Raw genomic sequence first — 14,379 nt, 5'->3', positions numbered from 1 at the left:
TTTTAAACAAAACAGAACAAAACAAAACAAAATCCAGATAATTGTGTTTGCTTGGTTTATTTCTGGTTAGAGACAGGGACATATTAAAGATGGAGAAAGATGGACACTGACCTGCTTGGCTGGTAAAAGACCACAGAGAACAACTGGTCCACTCATACCCTTTCTAAGACCTGTGATGAGGGTTTCCTTCCTCTGTAGTCCAGGCTCTTAGACTTCTGGTAGGCAGACTGCGGCTTCTGAATGCAGGGCATGGCAAAGAGCAGCCCTGCTGGACCAGAACGGTTTCTAGATCAGCTGCTTCATCAAGTTTTGGGGCTATTCCTAAGGCACTAAGCAGATTGGATTTGCAACTCCATTCAGTTTATTGGTATAGTTGGAGGCAGGGGAAGGAGGTATGCCTTACAGTTGGGGAAAGGGCCTATACTCTGCAGCAGGTTCCACTGCTCTCATGTCCAGGTTTGATTCTGAGGAGTGTGTTTGGGGGTGGGAGTGTTTTTGACTTTGCTATAGCAAAGCCAGTGCCAGCACCTACTTGAGAATTTGGGCCCACGTGGATTCTTGACCATGCCTCTGTGTGTGTGTGTGTGTGTGTGTGTGTGTGTGTGTGTGTGTGTGTGTGTGTGTGTGTGTGTGTGTGTGTGTGTGTGTGTGTGTGTGTGTGTGTGTGTGTGTGTGTGTGTGTGTGTTGGGATAGGCCAGTCTTTTAGAAGAAGATTCCTTACCTGAAGGTCCCAGGCTACCTGGGGACCCCAAGCAGGTAGTCTGCTGCCTGATGGGGGGACTGTCCTTCTGTGTCCTGGGTTCCCTGAGCCTTGACTTCACTGCCTTCCCCCTTCCTTCCTCCCCCTCCCCCAGGTTTCTGCAGCATTGGGACTGCCTGCATCTCTAGCCCAGGCAGCTCTGTGGCTGGTCTCTATCTTGGCCCCAGCGGGGGTGGCCTGGTAAGGCCACTGCCAGTAGCAAAAGATAAAGAACAAAGTGACCTTGAGGTTACTCCCCCAACCCTTGGCCTTTCTTCATGGAACTGCCCCCTTCTGGGACTCAGGCCAAGGGATGTTGGTGTAGGGGGTGGTGCAGCCTGAAGGTAGGGAAGATATCCTTTCCTTACCTTAGCCAAGGTAGGGAAGGTATCCTTACCCAAAGACCTATATTCCCACCCCTGCTGCTCTCCAGCCCTTTCCAGTGCTTTTACCTTGTGACAAGGAGGTCTTAAGAAGTCTTTTTTTTTTCTTTCTCCCTTTCACTGGTCTCAAAAAAAACCAAAACCAATATAAACAAACACAAGGTTGGTTTAGCAGGTTCCAGGACCTGGGTTCAATCTCCAGCCAAACACACACAATATGTGCACACACACAAAGCTATGTGTATGTGCATGCACACATGTAGATATGCACAGTATTGCCTGAAATGCAAATGAGAATTTGGGCTTTCACACATGTACCTGTGTGATGGGGACAGATAAGGTACAAGATATGCTATTGTGTAGTGTGTACGTGTGGTCTGAATGAATCTTGAGTGTAGGCTTCTAGATGTGGACATGGGTGTGTCATGTCACAAGGAGAAAGCAAGACAACCTCAGAGTATGCCCATCCCTCATGGAGGAAAGATCCTCACTCATTAGGTGTGCCTAGGGATCTGCCTAGCAGGAGAAAATAGAGGATGTATGCATGTGGTGGGGGAGGGGATGAGAGGGGTTCCACATTCTACAGACACATCCCTTCTTGGCCAGACCCAACATCAAAAGCGTCAAAAGAAGAAGAAGAAGGACAAAAAAAAAACAGCTCTCCAGCCAGGCATCAGCGGCTCACACCTGTAATCTTAGCTATTCAGGAGGCTGAGCTCTAAGGATCAAGGTTTAAAGCCAGCCCAGGCAGGAAAATCCATGAGACTCTGATCTCCAATTAACTACCAGAAAACCAGAAGTGGCACTGTGGCTTAAGTGGTAGAGCACTTTCCTTGAGCTGAAGAGCTCAGGGACAGCGCCCACCCCTAGAGTTCAAACCCCACAACCACCACCACCACAAAAAAAAAAAGCTCTCCATTTGTACATAGGCCCTCCCAATATGGCTTCCACATATCCTTCCTTATGTGGTCTCTCTATAGTTGTCAGAGAAGAGTGAATACCCTCCACAGTATGTGAGGGAAGTGGACCATAGTCTTTATGTCCTGGTGGGGCCACCATACCTGAATGAACTAGAGAACTGAAATCCAGTTCTGCTCTACCTTCCCAAGTAATGACATTCTCTCCCACTAGCTTGGAGCGGGAAGATAAGTGGGTGTTCTGTCTTCTAGGATCCTGTAGCTCATGGGGTGCTAATCCATGAGAACAAACTTCTGTTTTATGCTTCTCAGTTTATTAGGAAACATTAGTAAAGATCAAGCCTTGATATCACAATGAATTAGGGTAATTTACACTGATAAGAAGGCAAGATGAGCAGGGCACTGGTGGCTTACACCTCTAATCCTAGCTACTCAGGAGGCTGAGATCTGAAGATCACCATTCAAAGCCAGCCGGGCCGGCAACAATTTGGCCCTCTTATCTCCAATTAACCATCAGAAAACCAGAAGTGGCAATGGGAATCAAAGTGGTAGAGTGCTAACCTTCAGCAAAAAGAGCTCAGATATGGCGCCCAGGTCCTGAGTTCAGGCCCCATGACTAACAACAACAAAGAAGACAGGATGGGGTTGGGGAGGAAAAAATAGAGACTTGGAATGATTCACACTGCGGGGTAGGACAATCTCTGAAAGCTGGCCATGCCCCCCCCCCCCATCAAGTTTTGAGATTCAGTAGCTGCGACCCTTATTCAGCCAGATTTTGCTGCTCAAATGGTCCAGAATTGTCTCGAGGCACCTGAGGCTGTGGCACCTGCTCAGTTCCCCTTTCCTGAGAGGGTTATGTAGCTGTGTGGTAAATGACCCCAAAACATTCCTAGCTAGGGAAGCTCCCCTTCATTCCAGGCCCCTGTGATATAGTGTCACCTCTGACCCAGAAATAGTCTAGATAAAATGGTAGTATGGCGCTGGAAGTCTGGGGTACCCAAGCTTGCAGGGAGGAGGGGACTGTGTGTAGGAGGGGGATGTTGAGCAAAAATATATTCAGGGGGAGAGGAGAGCTAATGAGGACAATGAGTGGGAGACAATAGAGCCAGCCTGTGGACATACCCACTGTGGGGAACAGACAGCACCCCAGCCAGTCAAGGGTCTAATGAGATCCTTATTGTGGAGTGACCTGTCCCTCTCTGAGGCCCCAGGGGTTGGGGAAGATTGAGGTCAAAGAATAGAAGTGTATGGGGGAAGGGAGGGTAGATAATTAAAAACATGCTCTTCTGAATGAACAGTCAGGCGCCACCAAGACCACCTCTCTCCTTTCTTCTCCCCAATCTCCTCTAGTTCCCAACCCCCTTACCCTGACCTGGACAATTCCAGCCAGGCTTGGGGGTGGGGTGGGGGGGGGCTGGTGGAGTCAAGAGTAGAAACTGTGGGATTGGCTTCCCAGACCCTTACAAAGTCTCTAAAGTGCAAACAACATATTTTCACCATGCAATGGTATTTAATTACATATAAAAACAGAGCCATTAAACTGAAATTAAACCCTTGTTGGAATCACTTAATTCAGGGCATGACAAATTGCTTTCAGTGCAGGAGGCAGCCGCAGTCCCTGGGGGGCGGTGTGGGTGGGGGGGGGGGGAGAGGGAGATCCACAGCCTCTGTGGCTGGCTGGGTTGCCTCATTCTCTTGGTCCCCTTGCCAACATTCAGTTCTGAAATGGAGCCCAGAGCCCTTTTCCTAAAGACCACCCAGGCCAAAGGAAAGTGTCTAGGTTTGTTCAGGGTGATAGGAACAGAGGGTTAAGCAATCACTGAATCACTGGCCAATTCAGTGTTCACAGCCCAGACCCATTTTATAGATGGGGAAATTAAAGACCAGGTACCAAGGTCACCTACAGCCAGAATTGAGCCCTAACCTCAAGTCATGAACCCAGAGGCTGAATGACTTCAATTCTTAGATTCTGGGCCTGGAGCAGGAAAGGTTGGGAACTAGAGCAGACCAAAAGACTCTGAAGTCAGCCAGACCAGTTACCACCTAGGAGAGGTTGGGCAGGTAAGAACTGCCCATTTGTAAATGGAGATGGTGACTTCTACCTGTAGAGCTGTCCTGAAGGCAGGCAGACCCCACGCATGAGCAGTTAATCCCATAAGCCTTCCTTCTCTGGCTTCACTTCCCCTGGCTGGACTTGGTGGTCTTTAGGTCCCTGTGGCCTCCAGGACCTCCACTCATTCTCTGTTTCTGGTACTTCCTTTTCCCTCCAGCCCCCTCCCTTCCTTTGCTCAGATATCCCCCCCTCTACCTTTTTTTTTTTTTTTCTTTCCTCTGTGGTTTGAAAGTCTAACTATAGACAGAGGTGTGTGTGGTCTGTGGCCAGGACACTGGGTAGAAAAAGGGAGGTGCTTTCCCACCCCCACCCCAAGACTTCTCTGCTCGGAGCTGCTTGTCATCCAGGCCTTCCTCTTTTCCCATGGGTCCTCAGTGACAAGATGTGTCACCATGGCTCCAGGCCCTGTCTGAACCGTCTGTACACTCAGTGCCCACCACAGCCTGCTCCCAGGATGGGCAAGGGGATAAACCCAAGAGAAGCAGAGGTATAACCATGGGGGAGGGGGGAGGAAGGAAGGAGTGTCCCTTCTGCCTTCTCCCTGCTTTCCAGACCTGGAAACATTTGTTAGCTCACAGAAGGTGCTAAGGGAGAATGGCTGATAAGGAAAAGTCTCCCCCCAAAGCCTGAGTGGACAGCCCTCTATCTTCGGATGACTTCCTCTGAGGCCAGCACGCCCACCTCCCTGCCTCATTGCTGAAGTTCAGCTCAGCTCAGCTGCAAGTTACTACGTGGCAGGGGGCTGACCATGTCTTGTCCCCCTGGCCTCCTGGAGTGGTCTCAAGTTCATCCTTCTTACCCTGGCCTCCTTTCGTCTTGGCAGACCTAGAGGTTACTTCACTGGGGGTGCTGGGACACAGAGTTGCTGTCATTCCAGGCCTGGCAGCTCCCCATCCGCAGAAGGCTTTCTCACCAGCATGGCGGACACAGGAACATTTCCAGCTGCTCCTTCTCTGCTGGCCCTAGGGCCTCCAGGCAAAGGGGCATAACACAGAGAGCTGGGCTGGTGGGGACCCGACCAAGACAGCTGCCTAGCAAACCTAGGTTGCTGAGAGAATATGGGTGACAAGGAGAATTCCAAGCCTACAAGGATTGGAGTGGGCTGTCTGAGGCCTGGTTGGGGCCAGGAACTTCCTGGCATGGCCAAGGGGTAGGGTCTCTGCCCCTTCTTTCCCCCCATTTCTGTTCTTGGTGCCTGAGCAGAGCCAGAGCTTCTAAGCTGGTGTAGCCTGGAGGGAAGCTCAGCCTGGTCCCCACCCAGGGGGAAATTAGACTAGACTGCTCAGGAAATCAGTGCGATTTTCCAGTATCCATGGAAGGTTCCTTGGACAATAGAGGAGTTTTCTCCGCAAACCCCCCCCCCCCCCAATTTTTTTTTAAATTGCATTTGGCTGAGTTGTTTCCCAACTTCATTTCTCAGTGTAATTCAAGGCTTCTTATTTAAACTGACATGTGACTGCTCAGTGACCCTGTCCTGAACTGTGGCTGTGGAGGGGTCAGGCCAGGCCAGCCAGCTTCTATGCTCCCAGGGCTGTGACCACCCCCATTCCCAAAAGCCCCTTGGGGGTCAGTGCTGAAGACTAAAGACTGTCTCTGGGCAGTACCAGCCAGCCAACCTTCGCCCCCAAAATAATATGGATGTGGAGGCTAGTGCCTTCAAAATCTGGGCAACATGCCCTGAACTTTTTCTATTCAACTATAAATTGGGACCTGAAGAGTATTGAAATGTTTCTTGTTTTTCTTGGTAGCAGAGAAGGGAAGGCTATCTCCGGAACAAAAACTGGACTTGTCAGCTGTGCGCTGGCCTGTTCTAGGGCTGTATGTGGGGACAAGGTCCTGCAAGCTGGGGAAGAGCAATCTCCAGTCTGGCTCTCTGCTGGTGGTGGCCTTAGGGGGTAGGGGGTGGGGCCACATGGGTACAAACAGGCAGAAGAGAGGAGCCATGGGTCATGCTGGGTGGAGGTGTAAGGGAGGGACAAGAAAAATCTGTCAGGAGGTTCTGGAGGACGAAGAACACATAAGGGGTCTTGGGGAGCACAGGGCTGTATTTCACTGGAGAGGTATAGTGGTGGTAGGGTGTATGTAAGAATGGAGGGAAGAACTCTAGCCCTATGGCTGAGTTCTGGGAGCAGCTGGCAGGGTCTTCTCCTATTACAGACCCTTTGTGAAGACAGGAAATTGAGTCTAGATGTAGTTCTTGACCCAGCATTTCTTTTTTTTTTTGTCGGTCGTGGGGCTTGAACTCTGGGCCTGGGCACTGTCCTTCAGCTCTTCAGCTCAAGGCAAGCGCTCTACCACTTGAGCTACAGTGCCACTTCCAGTTTTCTGGTGGTTTATTGGAGATAGAAGTCTCACAGTCTTTCCTGCCTGGGCTGGTTTTGAACCGTGATCCTCAGATCTCAGCCTCCTGAGTAGCTAGGATTACAGGCGTGAGCCACCAGCGCCTGGCTATTGACCCAGCATTTCTTAGGGGGGTTGGAGGGAAAATTAGAGAAGGCTTTGGGCACCCAAATAAGTAGAGAGAGTCAAGGACCAGACATGGTAATAACACACTTGTAATCTAAGCTACTGAGAGGTAAGAGGTGGAGGTAGGAAGAATGAGGTTCAAGGCTAGCCCAACCAACGTACAAAACCCTATCTGAAAAATAACCTTCATGCAAAAAGGACTGGAGGTGTGGCTCAAGTGGTAACGCATTTGGCCCTAGTGAGCTTTGGGGCCCTGAGTTCAAATGCAGGTACCACAAACAAAGAAAAAATAAAAGAGGGAGAACGAGAGGGCTGGGAATGCGGCTTCGTGGTAGAGTGCTTGTCTAGCATGCATGAAGCCCTGGTTTCAATTCTTCAGTACCACATAAACAGAAAAAGCTGGCAGTGGTACTATGGCTCAAATGGTAGAATGCTAGCCTTGAGCAAAAGAAGCTCAGGGACGATACCCAGGCCCTGAATTCAAGCCCTAGGACTGGCAAAAAGAAATAAAGAAATAAATAAAGAAGGAAGGAAGGAAGGAAGGAAGTTAGGAAGGAAGGAAGGAAGGAAGGAAGGCGGGCATGCAGTTTCTATACAGAACCATAATCTATGTGAGGGGCATGGATGTGCCTGAACAGCACACAGGTGCCAGACCCCCACAAAGGTAGGCATTGAGGAAGGGTGGCTGACCCCCACAAAGGTAGGCATTGAGGAAAGGTGGCTGTTACACTGGGTATAGGAGCGGGGGATTCAGGGGAGGCAATGGAGGTAGATCTCCCCATGACCTTACATAAAATTCGAAGGCCTTCCATCCAATGTCCTGCATTTGCCTATAAGGTTCTCCCAGCCAAAGGCTGTTCTCCAGCCCCTTTATTATGGCTTGCACCAGCTCCAGGGCCTTTGTACAGGTCTTTGCATTATGTTTTCACCATTGCTATTTGGGCCTGGGAGCTGTCCCTGAGCTCCTTTTGCTCAAGGCTAGCAAGCACTCTACCATTTGAGCCACAGCTCTACTTTATTGCTTTTCCTGTGATTAATTGGGCTTTTCCTGCCTGGGCTGGCTCCGAACCTCGATACTCAGATCTCAGCCTTCTGAGTGGGTAGGATTATAGGTGTGAGCCACCAGCACCTGGCTTTCCCCTTCTGCTTTTAGAAAACACATTCCTGCCTTATTTCTGCTTGAATGTCTAGAGCTGGCACACAGTGGGTGCTTAGTGAATGCTTGTTGAGTGAATAAGTAAACTAAAAAGTAAACAGCTGTAGAGAAGCAGTACTGGGTGGTGGCAGGGCTGCAGGCTCCTCGCAGCAGGACTATTACTCTCAGGTCCCCAGCTTTTCTGCTTGCTCTTCCTGTCCTGGCCCTACTGGGGTCCTATGGTCAGCTCTGGTCACTAAAGAAGCTCCATCATTGTCCCTCCCATCAGGAAAGCCAGTACCTTGGACATCCTCTGGATAGGGGATTGCAAAGATGTTCCAGCTCCCAGGCACAAAGAGAGAGGTGTGGCTTTCCCCATAGGCTGGGCAGCCTGAATAAGGGGATAGGGGAGGGGGAGGAAGGACTCTAATGGGAGCAGAGACCTCCCCCCCCCCCCCGTTCTGGTGTGTCTGGAGGCCGAGGGTTGGATGGGATGACCTCTGATTCAGTGAGCTGCTCCTACTTTGCTTCCATCACCATCCTCACTGGTGCAGGTCTAGATGGTCTGGGTTCCAATCCTACTTGGCCACATAGGATGATTAAAATTGACCTTGGGAAATTCCCCCACAGTTCTCTGTCCATTTAGGAAGGGGAAGTATTTGTAGTTTACCCAGCGTTGTTCAGATTCAATGAGATGATTATGTGGCAATGGCATCATGTGTAGCAGGTGCAGTGCTGGGTGCTGAGGATTCAATTGTTAGCCTCCATTCCAGGGACAGCGCCTGGAGATACTGAGTACACAGTGACAGCAGAGCAGTACTCTCCTCCTCACAAGGAGCATATTATACAGAGCTCCATAGGCTACGGACATTCATATTTTTGTGCTGGTTCTGGGGCTTGAACTTCAGGGCTTGGGCGCTGCCCCTGAGCTTTTTCTTTCATTCTCTCTCTCTCTCTCTCTCTCTCTCTCTCTCTCTCTCTCTCTCTCTCTCCTTCTCTTCATTGTGGGGCTTGAGCTTGGGGCCTGGGCGCTGTCCTTGAGCTTTTTCTATTTTTTTTTTTTTTTTTTATGATAGTCATGGGACTTGAACTCTGGGCCTGGGTGCTGTCCCTAAGCTCTTCAGCTCAAGCCACAATGCCACTTCCGGTTTTCTGGTGGTTTATTGAAGATTAGAGTCTTTGGACTTTCCTTGCCCAGGGTGGCTTTGAACGGCGATCTTCAGATCTCAACCTCTAGAATAGTTAGGATTACAGGCCTGAGTCACCAGTGCCTGCTCCTGAGCTTTTAGTTGCTCAAGACTAGCACTCTACCACTTAAGCTCCATTTCCAGCTGTAGTTGGTTGCAGATAAGAGTGCTGTGGAATTTCCTGCCCAGGCTGGCTTTGAACTGTGATTCTCAGATCTCAGCTTCTTGAGTAGCTAGAATTACAGACATGAGGCACTGGCAGAGGCTCAGAGAAGTAACTTGTCCCAAACCATGCAGCTCATGGATAACAGAGGAGATGCTATTCCAATGTGCCTGACTCCCCGATGATGTGTGACTCTTTTTTTTTTTTTTTGTGGTACTTGGGATGGAACTCTGGGTCTCGAATGTCAAGTAAGTGCTCTACCACTTGAGCCACGCTTCTGGTCATTTATTTATTTTTATGCTTGTACTAGGGCTTGAACTCAGGGCCTTGCACTCTTGCTTAGCTTTTTCACTCAAGGTATTTGTTCTACCACTTGAGCCACTCTTCCACTTCTGGATTTTTGCTAGCTAATTGGAGATAAAAGTCTCTTAGATTTGTCTTCTCAGGCTGGCTTCAAACCATGATCCTCAGATCTCAGCCTTAGCTCAGGCTCCTGATAGGATTACAGGCATGAATCACCCTTGCCTGGCTGTATTTTGTTTTGAGATAGGGTCTTAAATTTTGCCAACCTGTTCTTAAACTTGAGATCCTCCTGCCTCTGTCTGCTCCATAGCTGGGATTATGGGTTATTTGCCACCATGACTGTCTCTGACTTTTTTTTTTCCTCTTGGTATTGGGGTTTGAACTTAGGACTTTGTGCTTCTTAGGCAGATGTTCTATCACTTGAGCCAGTCTTTTTTTTTTTTTTCTGGTTATTTTTCAGGTATGATCTTGTTTTATTCTCAGGTTAGTATGGACCAAAGTCTTCTTATCTCTGTTTCCCATAATAGCTAGGATGACAGACACCTACTACCAGTCCGGCTCTGGCTCTAACTTCTGCTTCTTGATGTTGAAGAGAGCGAGTGAGCGAGCGAGCGAGTGAGAGAGAGAGAGAGAGAGAGAGAGAGAGAGAGAGAGAGAGAGAGAGAGAGAGAGAGTGAGAGAGTGGGGGGGTGTGGGGGTGGGGGTAATGTATGGGAACAGGGTGAACTAAGAGGATATATCTACTTTTAGTGTTGCAGAATGTTGTATCTGAATGCCAGATCAACACAGGTCTGCCTCATTCTGCACTGTTCATTCGACAGCTCAGTATGTGTGTGTTGAGTGCTCCTCTGAGTAAGAATGTGTATCATTCTCAGTGTTCTTCTTCCCTCCTCCTCCTCTATCTTTTCTCCATTTCCCTTTCTGTTTCTACTTCTCTCCTCCAAGCCACTCCCAGGCAAGCTCTTCTTACCACCCTCCCACCCCCCCTTTACTGGATGCAGCTGGAAGAGGGGAGGGGGGCGGGGGGGGGGAGGCGGGAAAGCTTAGGAATTTCCAGCCCCTATCTCCAGTCCCTGGCTGGCTCTCAGAGTACCCTGTTGGGATGAGGAGGGTCTGCTTTCCTGGGGTTGAGGATTCCAGCCTGGCTAGGACTTAGGGGTGGAGGGACTGGCTGGGGCAGGGCCCTTCCTGGAAGAGGCTGTGGGTGGAATTGGGTTTCTCCCAAATTCCTATGTGGAATATGTATACCATCACCTTCAGTGTGTGTGTGACGGGTCTCAGACAGGGATTTCAGAGGTGGAAAGGTTAGATGAGTTCTGAAGGGTGGAGCCCAGGTAGGATTAGTGGCTTTATAAGGCAAAGAAGAAGGGAAGGGTTTCCTCTTCTTCCAGCAGGCATAGATGGGCACACTGGCCCACGTGAGCACGCAATGAGAAGTCAGCTGTGTGTGAGGCCGGAAGAAGGCCTCAGCAGAGCCTGGCCACGCTGGCAGCCTGGCCCAGAACCGTGAGGAAGAAATGTCTATTGTTTAAGCTACCAGTCTGTGGTATTTGTTGTGGTAATCTGAGATGAGGAAGATGGCAGTCCCTAGGCTGAGTGGTCCTAATTTTTTTTCCACGTGGACTTTCCAAACTCAAAGAGAACCAAGGCCCCAGGCCCAGATTAAGTGAGGTGAGATCTAGTGAGGTGATATTTCCCCCCTCTTCTTAGATTCTTTTCCTCCAAGTCCTGATGGCCTTCTCATCCCATTGATCTGTTCCCAGCTCAGACTCAGATCCTGGCTCTTGCCTTACCGTCATGTTTCTAAAGCACAAAACTGACCAACCTTTTGCAAAAAGCCTCTGGTACCTGCCTATTAGCAACAGGATAAAGTTCAAGAGAGTTTTGTGTACAGTTGTACATAGAACCTGCACAACTGTATGCAGTACTGAGACTGTCTTCCTCCTTTAATTCATATTGATTACACACACACACACACACACACACACACACACACACTCTTTGGCAGTCCTGAAGTTTGGACCCAGGGTCTTACACTTGCTAGGCAGGTGCTCTGCCATCTGAGCCATACCAGCTCTTTCTGCTTTAGTTATTTTCTTCAGGGAGGGCTTTACTTTGCATGCCTGGACTGACTTTATATTTTTGTTGTGGAAACTTTTCAGGTACCCATAGTAATAAGGGAACTCTGCCAGTCTCCTGTCTAGGACTGGGCACCGAGGGCTTGAGAACTTCTGCTAATATCCTGCAGTCTCTGGGAGTGGAGCAGTGCCTGACCACAGGCTGGGTGGGCTGATCTTAGCCCTGGGCTGCTCTAGTCTGGTTTAATTTCCTAGGCTGGAATCATCACCTATTAGGCCTGACCTTGGCCAAGATAATGATGCTCTGGCAAGGTCACACTCGAAGAAGCCAGGCACTTCCTCTGCATGGAGCCAACGTGGGCTTCTTCCCTGAGCTTTGCCTCCTACCCAGTGAGGAACTCAAACCTGCTAGACAAAAGGCTCCAGATTCTCTGGGGTGGAGGTGGGGGTGGCAGTGGGCAGGAAAGGGCCTTGCTTCTTCAAGTGGCCTGGGCAAGCTGCCTCTTTGCATTCTTGACTCTCTGCTGCCCCCTAGTGGCCATGAGGTCAATCAACACCACACAGCTGTAAGAGGGCATGGGGGTCCTCCCAGTTCTGGGGTTAGGAGGACTCTAGAGCTTGTTCTAGCCCGGTTTACACCTGTCATCCTACTAGCTAATCAGGAGGCTGAGATCTAAGGATTGCGGTTCAAAGCCACCCTGGGCAGGAAAGTCCGTGAGACTCACATTTCCAATTAACCACCAGAAAACTGTAAGTGGAGCTGAGGCTCAAAGTGGTAGAGCACTAGCCTTGAGCAAAAGAGCTCAGGGACAGTGCCCAGGTCCCAAGTTCAAGCCCCATGACCACCACCACCAACAAACAACAAAAAAAGACTGGAGTTTAGGCAGAACTCCAGAGAGATGCCTTTGTGTATGCTCCAGAAGAAGAAGAAGATGAAAAAGAAGAAAAACAACAACAACAGGGCTCCTCTTCCCCCATTCACCAGATGTGTATTATATAAAACACTTGGTAGCTAGGACACCTGTTATGGGACACTTACCAAAAAATCAAAAGCAAATATGGAGATATAAAAATGGAGGAAGCGATAGAGGGGACAGTCTGTTCTCTGTCTTTGCAGCCTCAGGCCAAGAGATCCATGGGTCCTAACTCAGCATCTGCTGTTTACCACAATACCAGGGGTCACGGGTCTCAGATCATCGTGGAGGTGGAGTCCAGACATGCAGGTATGGGTGTGCTGCACAATTGTGGAGGAACACTCTAAAGAGGCCCACCAATGTCATGCCTATCAGCTGAGGCTGGTGGGGACGGGGTGTCTGGATGCAGGCTATTGCTGAAGATGACAGCAGGCCTGAAGGTCTTAACTTGATCCTGTTCTCTAGTCCAATAGAAGAGTTGGTCAGTGTGGCCACAGTCCCGCCTCCTGGGGGTAAAGGTGAACTCATGGATAAGGCCCTAAAGGTGTTCAGGAGGGCACATAGGCGCCCTTCCTTCCCCCTACATCCGTTCTGTGTCCTGCAGCAGAGCAGCTACCAGGCTGATGACCTGGGAGGCAGGCTGGACAGCATCATATTCTGCGAAGAGGTGGCACACATTTTCCTGGGGCTCCGTCTGGCTCTTGGCTACAAACCCAAAGATCCTGGTGGGAGAAGGCAATCTGAGTTAGCTGGCATGGGGGGAGGTGGGGGGAGGTGGGGTGTAGGGGCGGGTATTCATTCTACACCTAGGTTAGTCCTGGCTTTAGTACCTCATTATCAAAGACAGCTTAGAGATAAGACATCCCCCTGTCAGAGTTCAAGTTCTGAGTCTCCTTCATTATAAATGGCAGGGGTAGGGTGGGGGGAAGATCCAAGGACAGGACCTATGTATTCCTCATTAGAGTGGAAACTCCCTGAAAGCAATGATGCCCTTGACCATCATCTTGGAGCATCCCTACAAGACTGAGGCTTGCAGGCCGCTGGTGGCTCACACCTATAATCCTGGCTACTCAGGAGGCTGAGATCAGAGGATCCTGTTTCAAAGCCATCCAGGCAACAATGTCCACTAGACTCTTATCTCCAATTAACTAACAAAAAGTCACAAGTGGAGCTGTGGCTCAAGTGGCAGAGTACTACTAGCCTTGAGCACAAAAGCTCAGGGACAGTGCCCAGGCCCTGAGTTCAAGCCCAGTACTGGCACAAAAATAAAATAAGACTGAGGCTCTTGCCTCTTGCATGTAGTCCAGGACTCTGAGAGTCGTGTCTCCCCGACCAGACTAGGAGCCCCCTGAGGATGGATGGTTCTGTGCCCCCACCAACATGGGTTCTTGAAGTTAGGACGTGGCCTCCCCCCATCTCCAGGTGTGGGGCCCTGCCACGGGACACATCTTAGGATGGGAAGGCCTTACCAGGATGGCTTGCAGTATTTCTGCCACCTGTGGGAAAGGAACAAGACAAGAGTGAGGAAGGATGCCTGCCTTGCTCTCTCCCTCAAGACCCTGATGCGAATCCAGAGACGGGCCAGCCACTTCCCCTCTTGCCCTTGTCTTGAGGCTCCTGAGCCCTTGGAGCTCACAGGCACTCTCCTTCCAACCAATGCCAGAGTCAGCAGGGCACTGTGGAGGGCAGCTGGGCACCCTGGAAGGCCCAGCCTTAAACTTACTTCCGTTGCTCCGGGTCCATGCCACAGAAACGCAGGGTGGAAAGTGGATAATGGCGCCGGAAAAACACTCTGTGTGGAAGGAAGAGAGAGAGAGACAGAGAGAAAGAGAGACAGAGACAGAAAGAGAGAGACACAGACAGAGAGACAGAGAGAGGGAGAGAGAGAGGGAAAGAGAGAAGGTGAGGGAGAAGGAGAGGGAGAGAGGGAGAGGGAGAAAGAGAATATGAACAAGAGCTTGTTCTGGTGCCATGTCTGGC

General features: G+C 50.1%; 1 protein-coding gene across 2 annotated transcripts in view; it reads right to left on the bottom strand.

The window, feature by feature from the left end:
• Window positions 1-12,449: 12,449 nt before the first annotated feature.
• The window catches only part of Tns4 (tensin 4), a 28,697-nt gene continuing 26,767 nt past the window's right edge, over window positions 12,450-14,379 (bottom strand). For both annotated transcript variants that reach the window (XM_070028088.1, XM_070028089.1), the window contains exons 11-13: window positions 14,123-14,191; window positions 13,869-13,895; window positions 12,450-13,121 (exon numbers count right to left, since the gene is read on the bottom strand). In XM_070028088.1, coding sequence (XP_069884189.1) covers window positions 12,980-13,121; window positions 13,869-13,895; window positions 14,123-14,191 — 238 coding nt within the window. In that variant the 3' untranslated portion in view covers window positions 12,450-12,979. The remainder of the gene's footprint in view (window positions 13,122-13,868; window positions 13,896-14,122; window positions 14,192-14,379) is intronic.

This window comes from Dipodomys merriami, unplaced genomic scaffold (assembly GCF_024711535.1).
Source record: "Dipodomys merriami isolate MVZ:Mamm:240054 unplaced genomic scaffold, mDipMer1.0.p SCAF_19, whole genome shotgun sequence".
In the NCBI taxonomy this organism is placed as follows: domain Eukaryota; kingdom Metazoa; phylum Chordata; class Mammalia; order Rodentia; family Heteromyidae; genus Dipodomys; species Dipodomys merriami.
The sequence above is the reverse complement of the archived record's forward strand: the minus strand, read 5'-3'. Positions and strand labels throughout refer to the sequence as shown.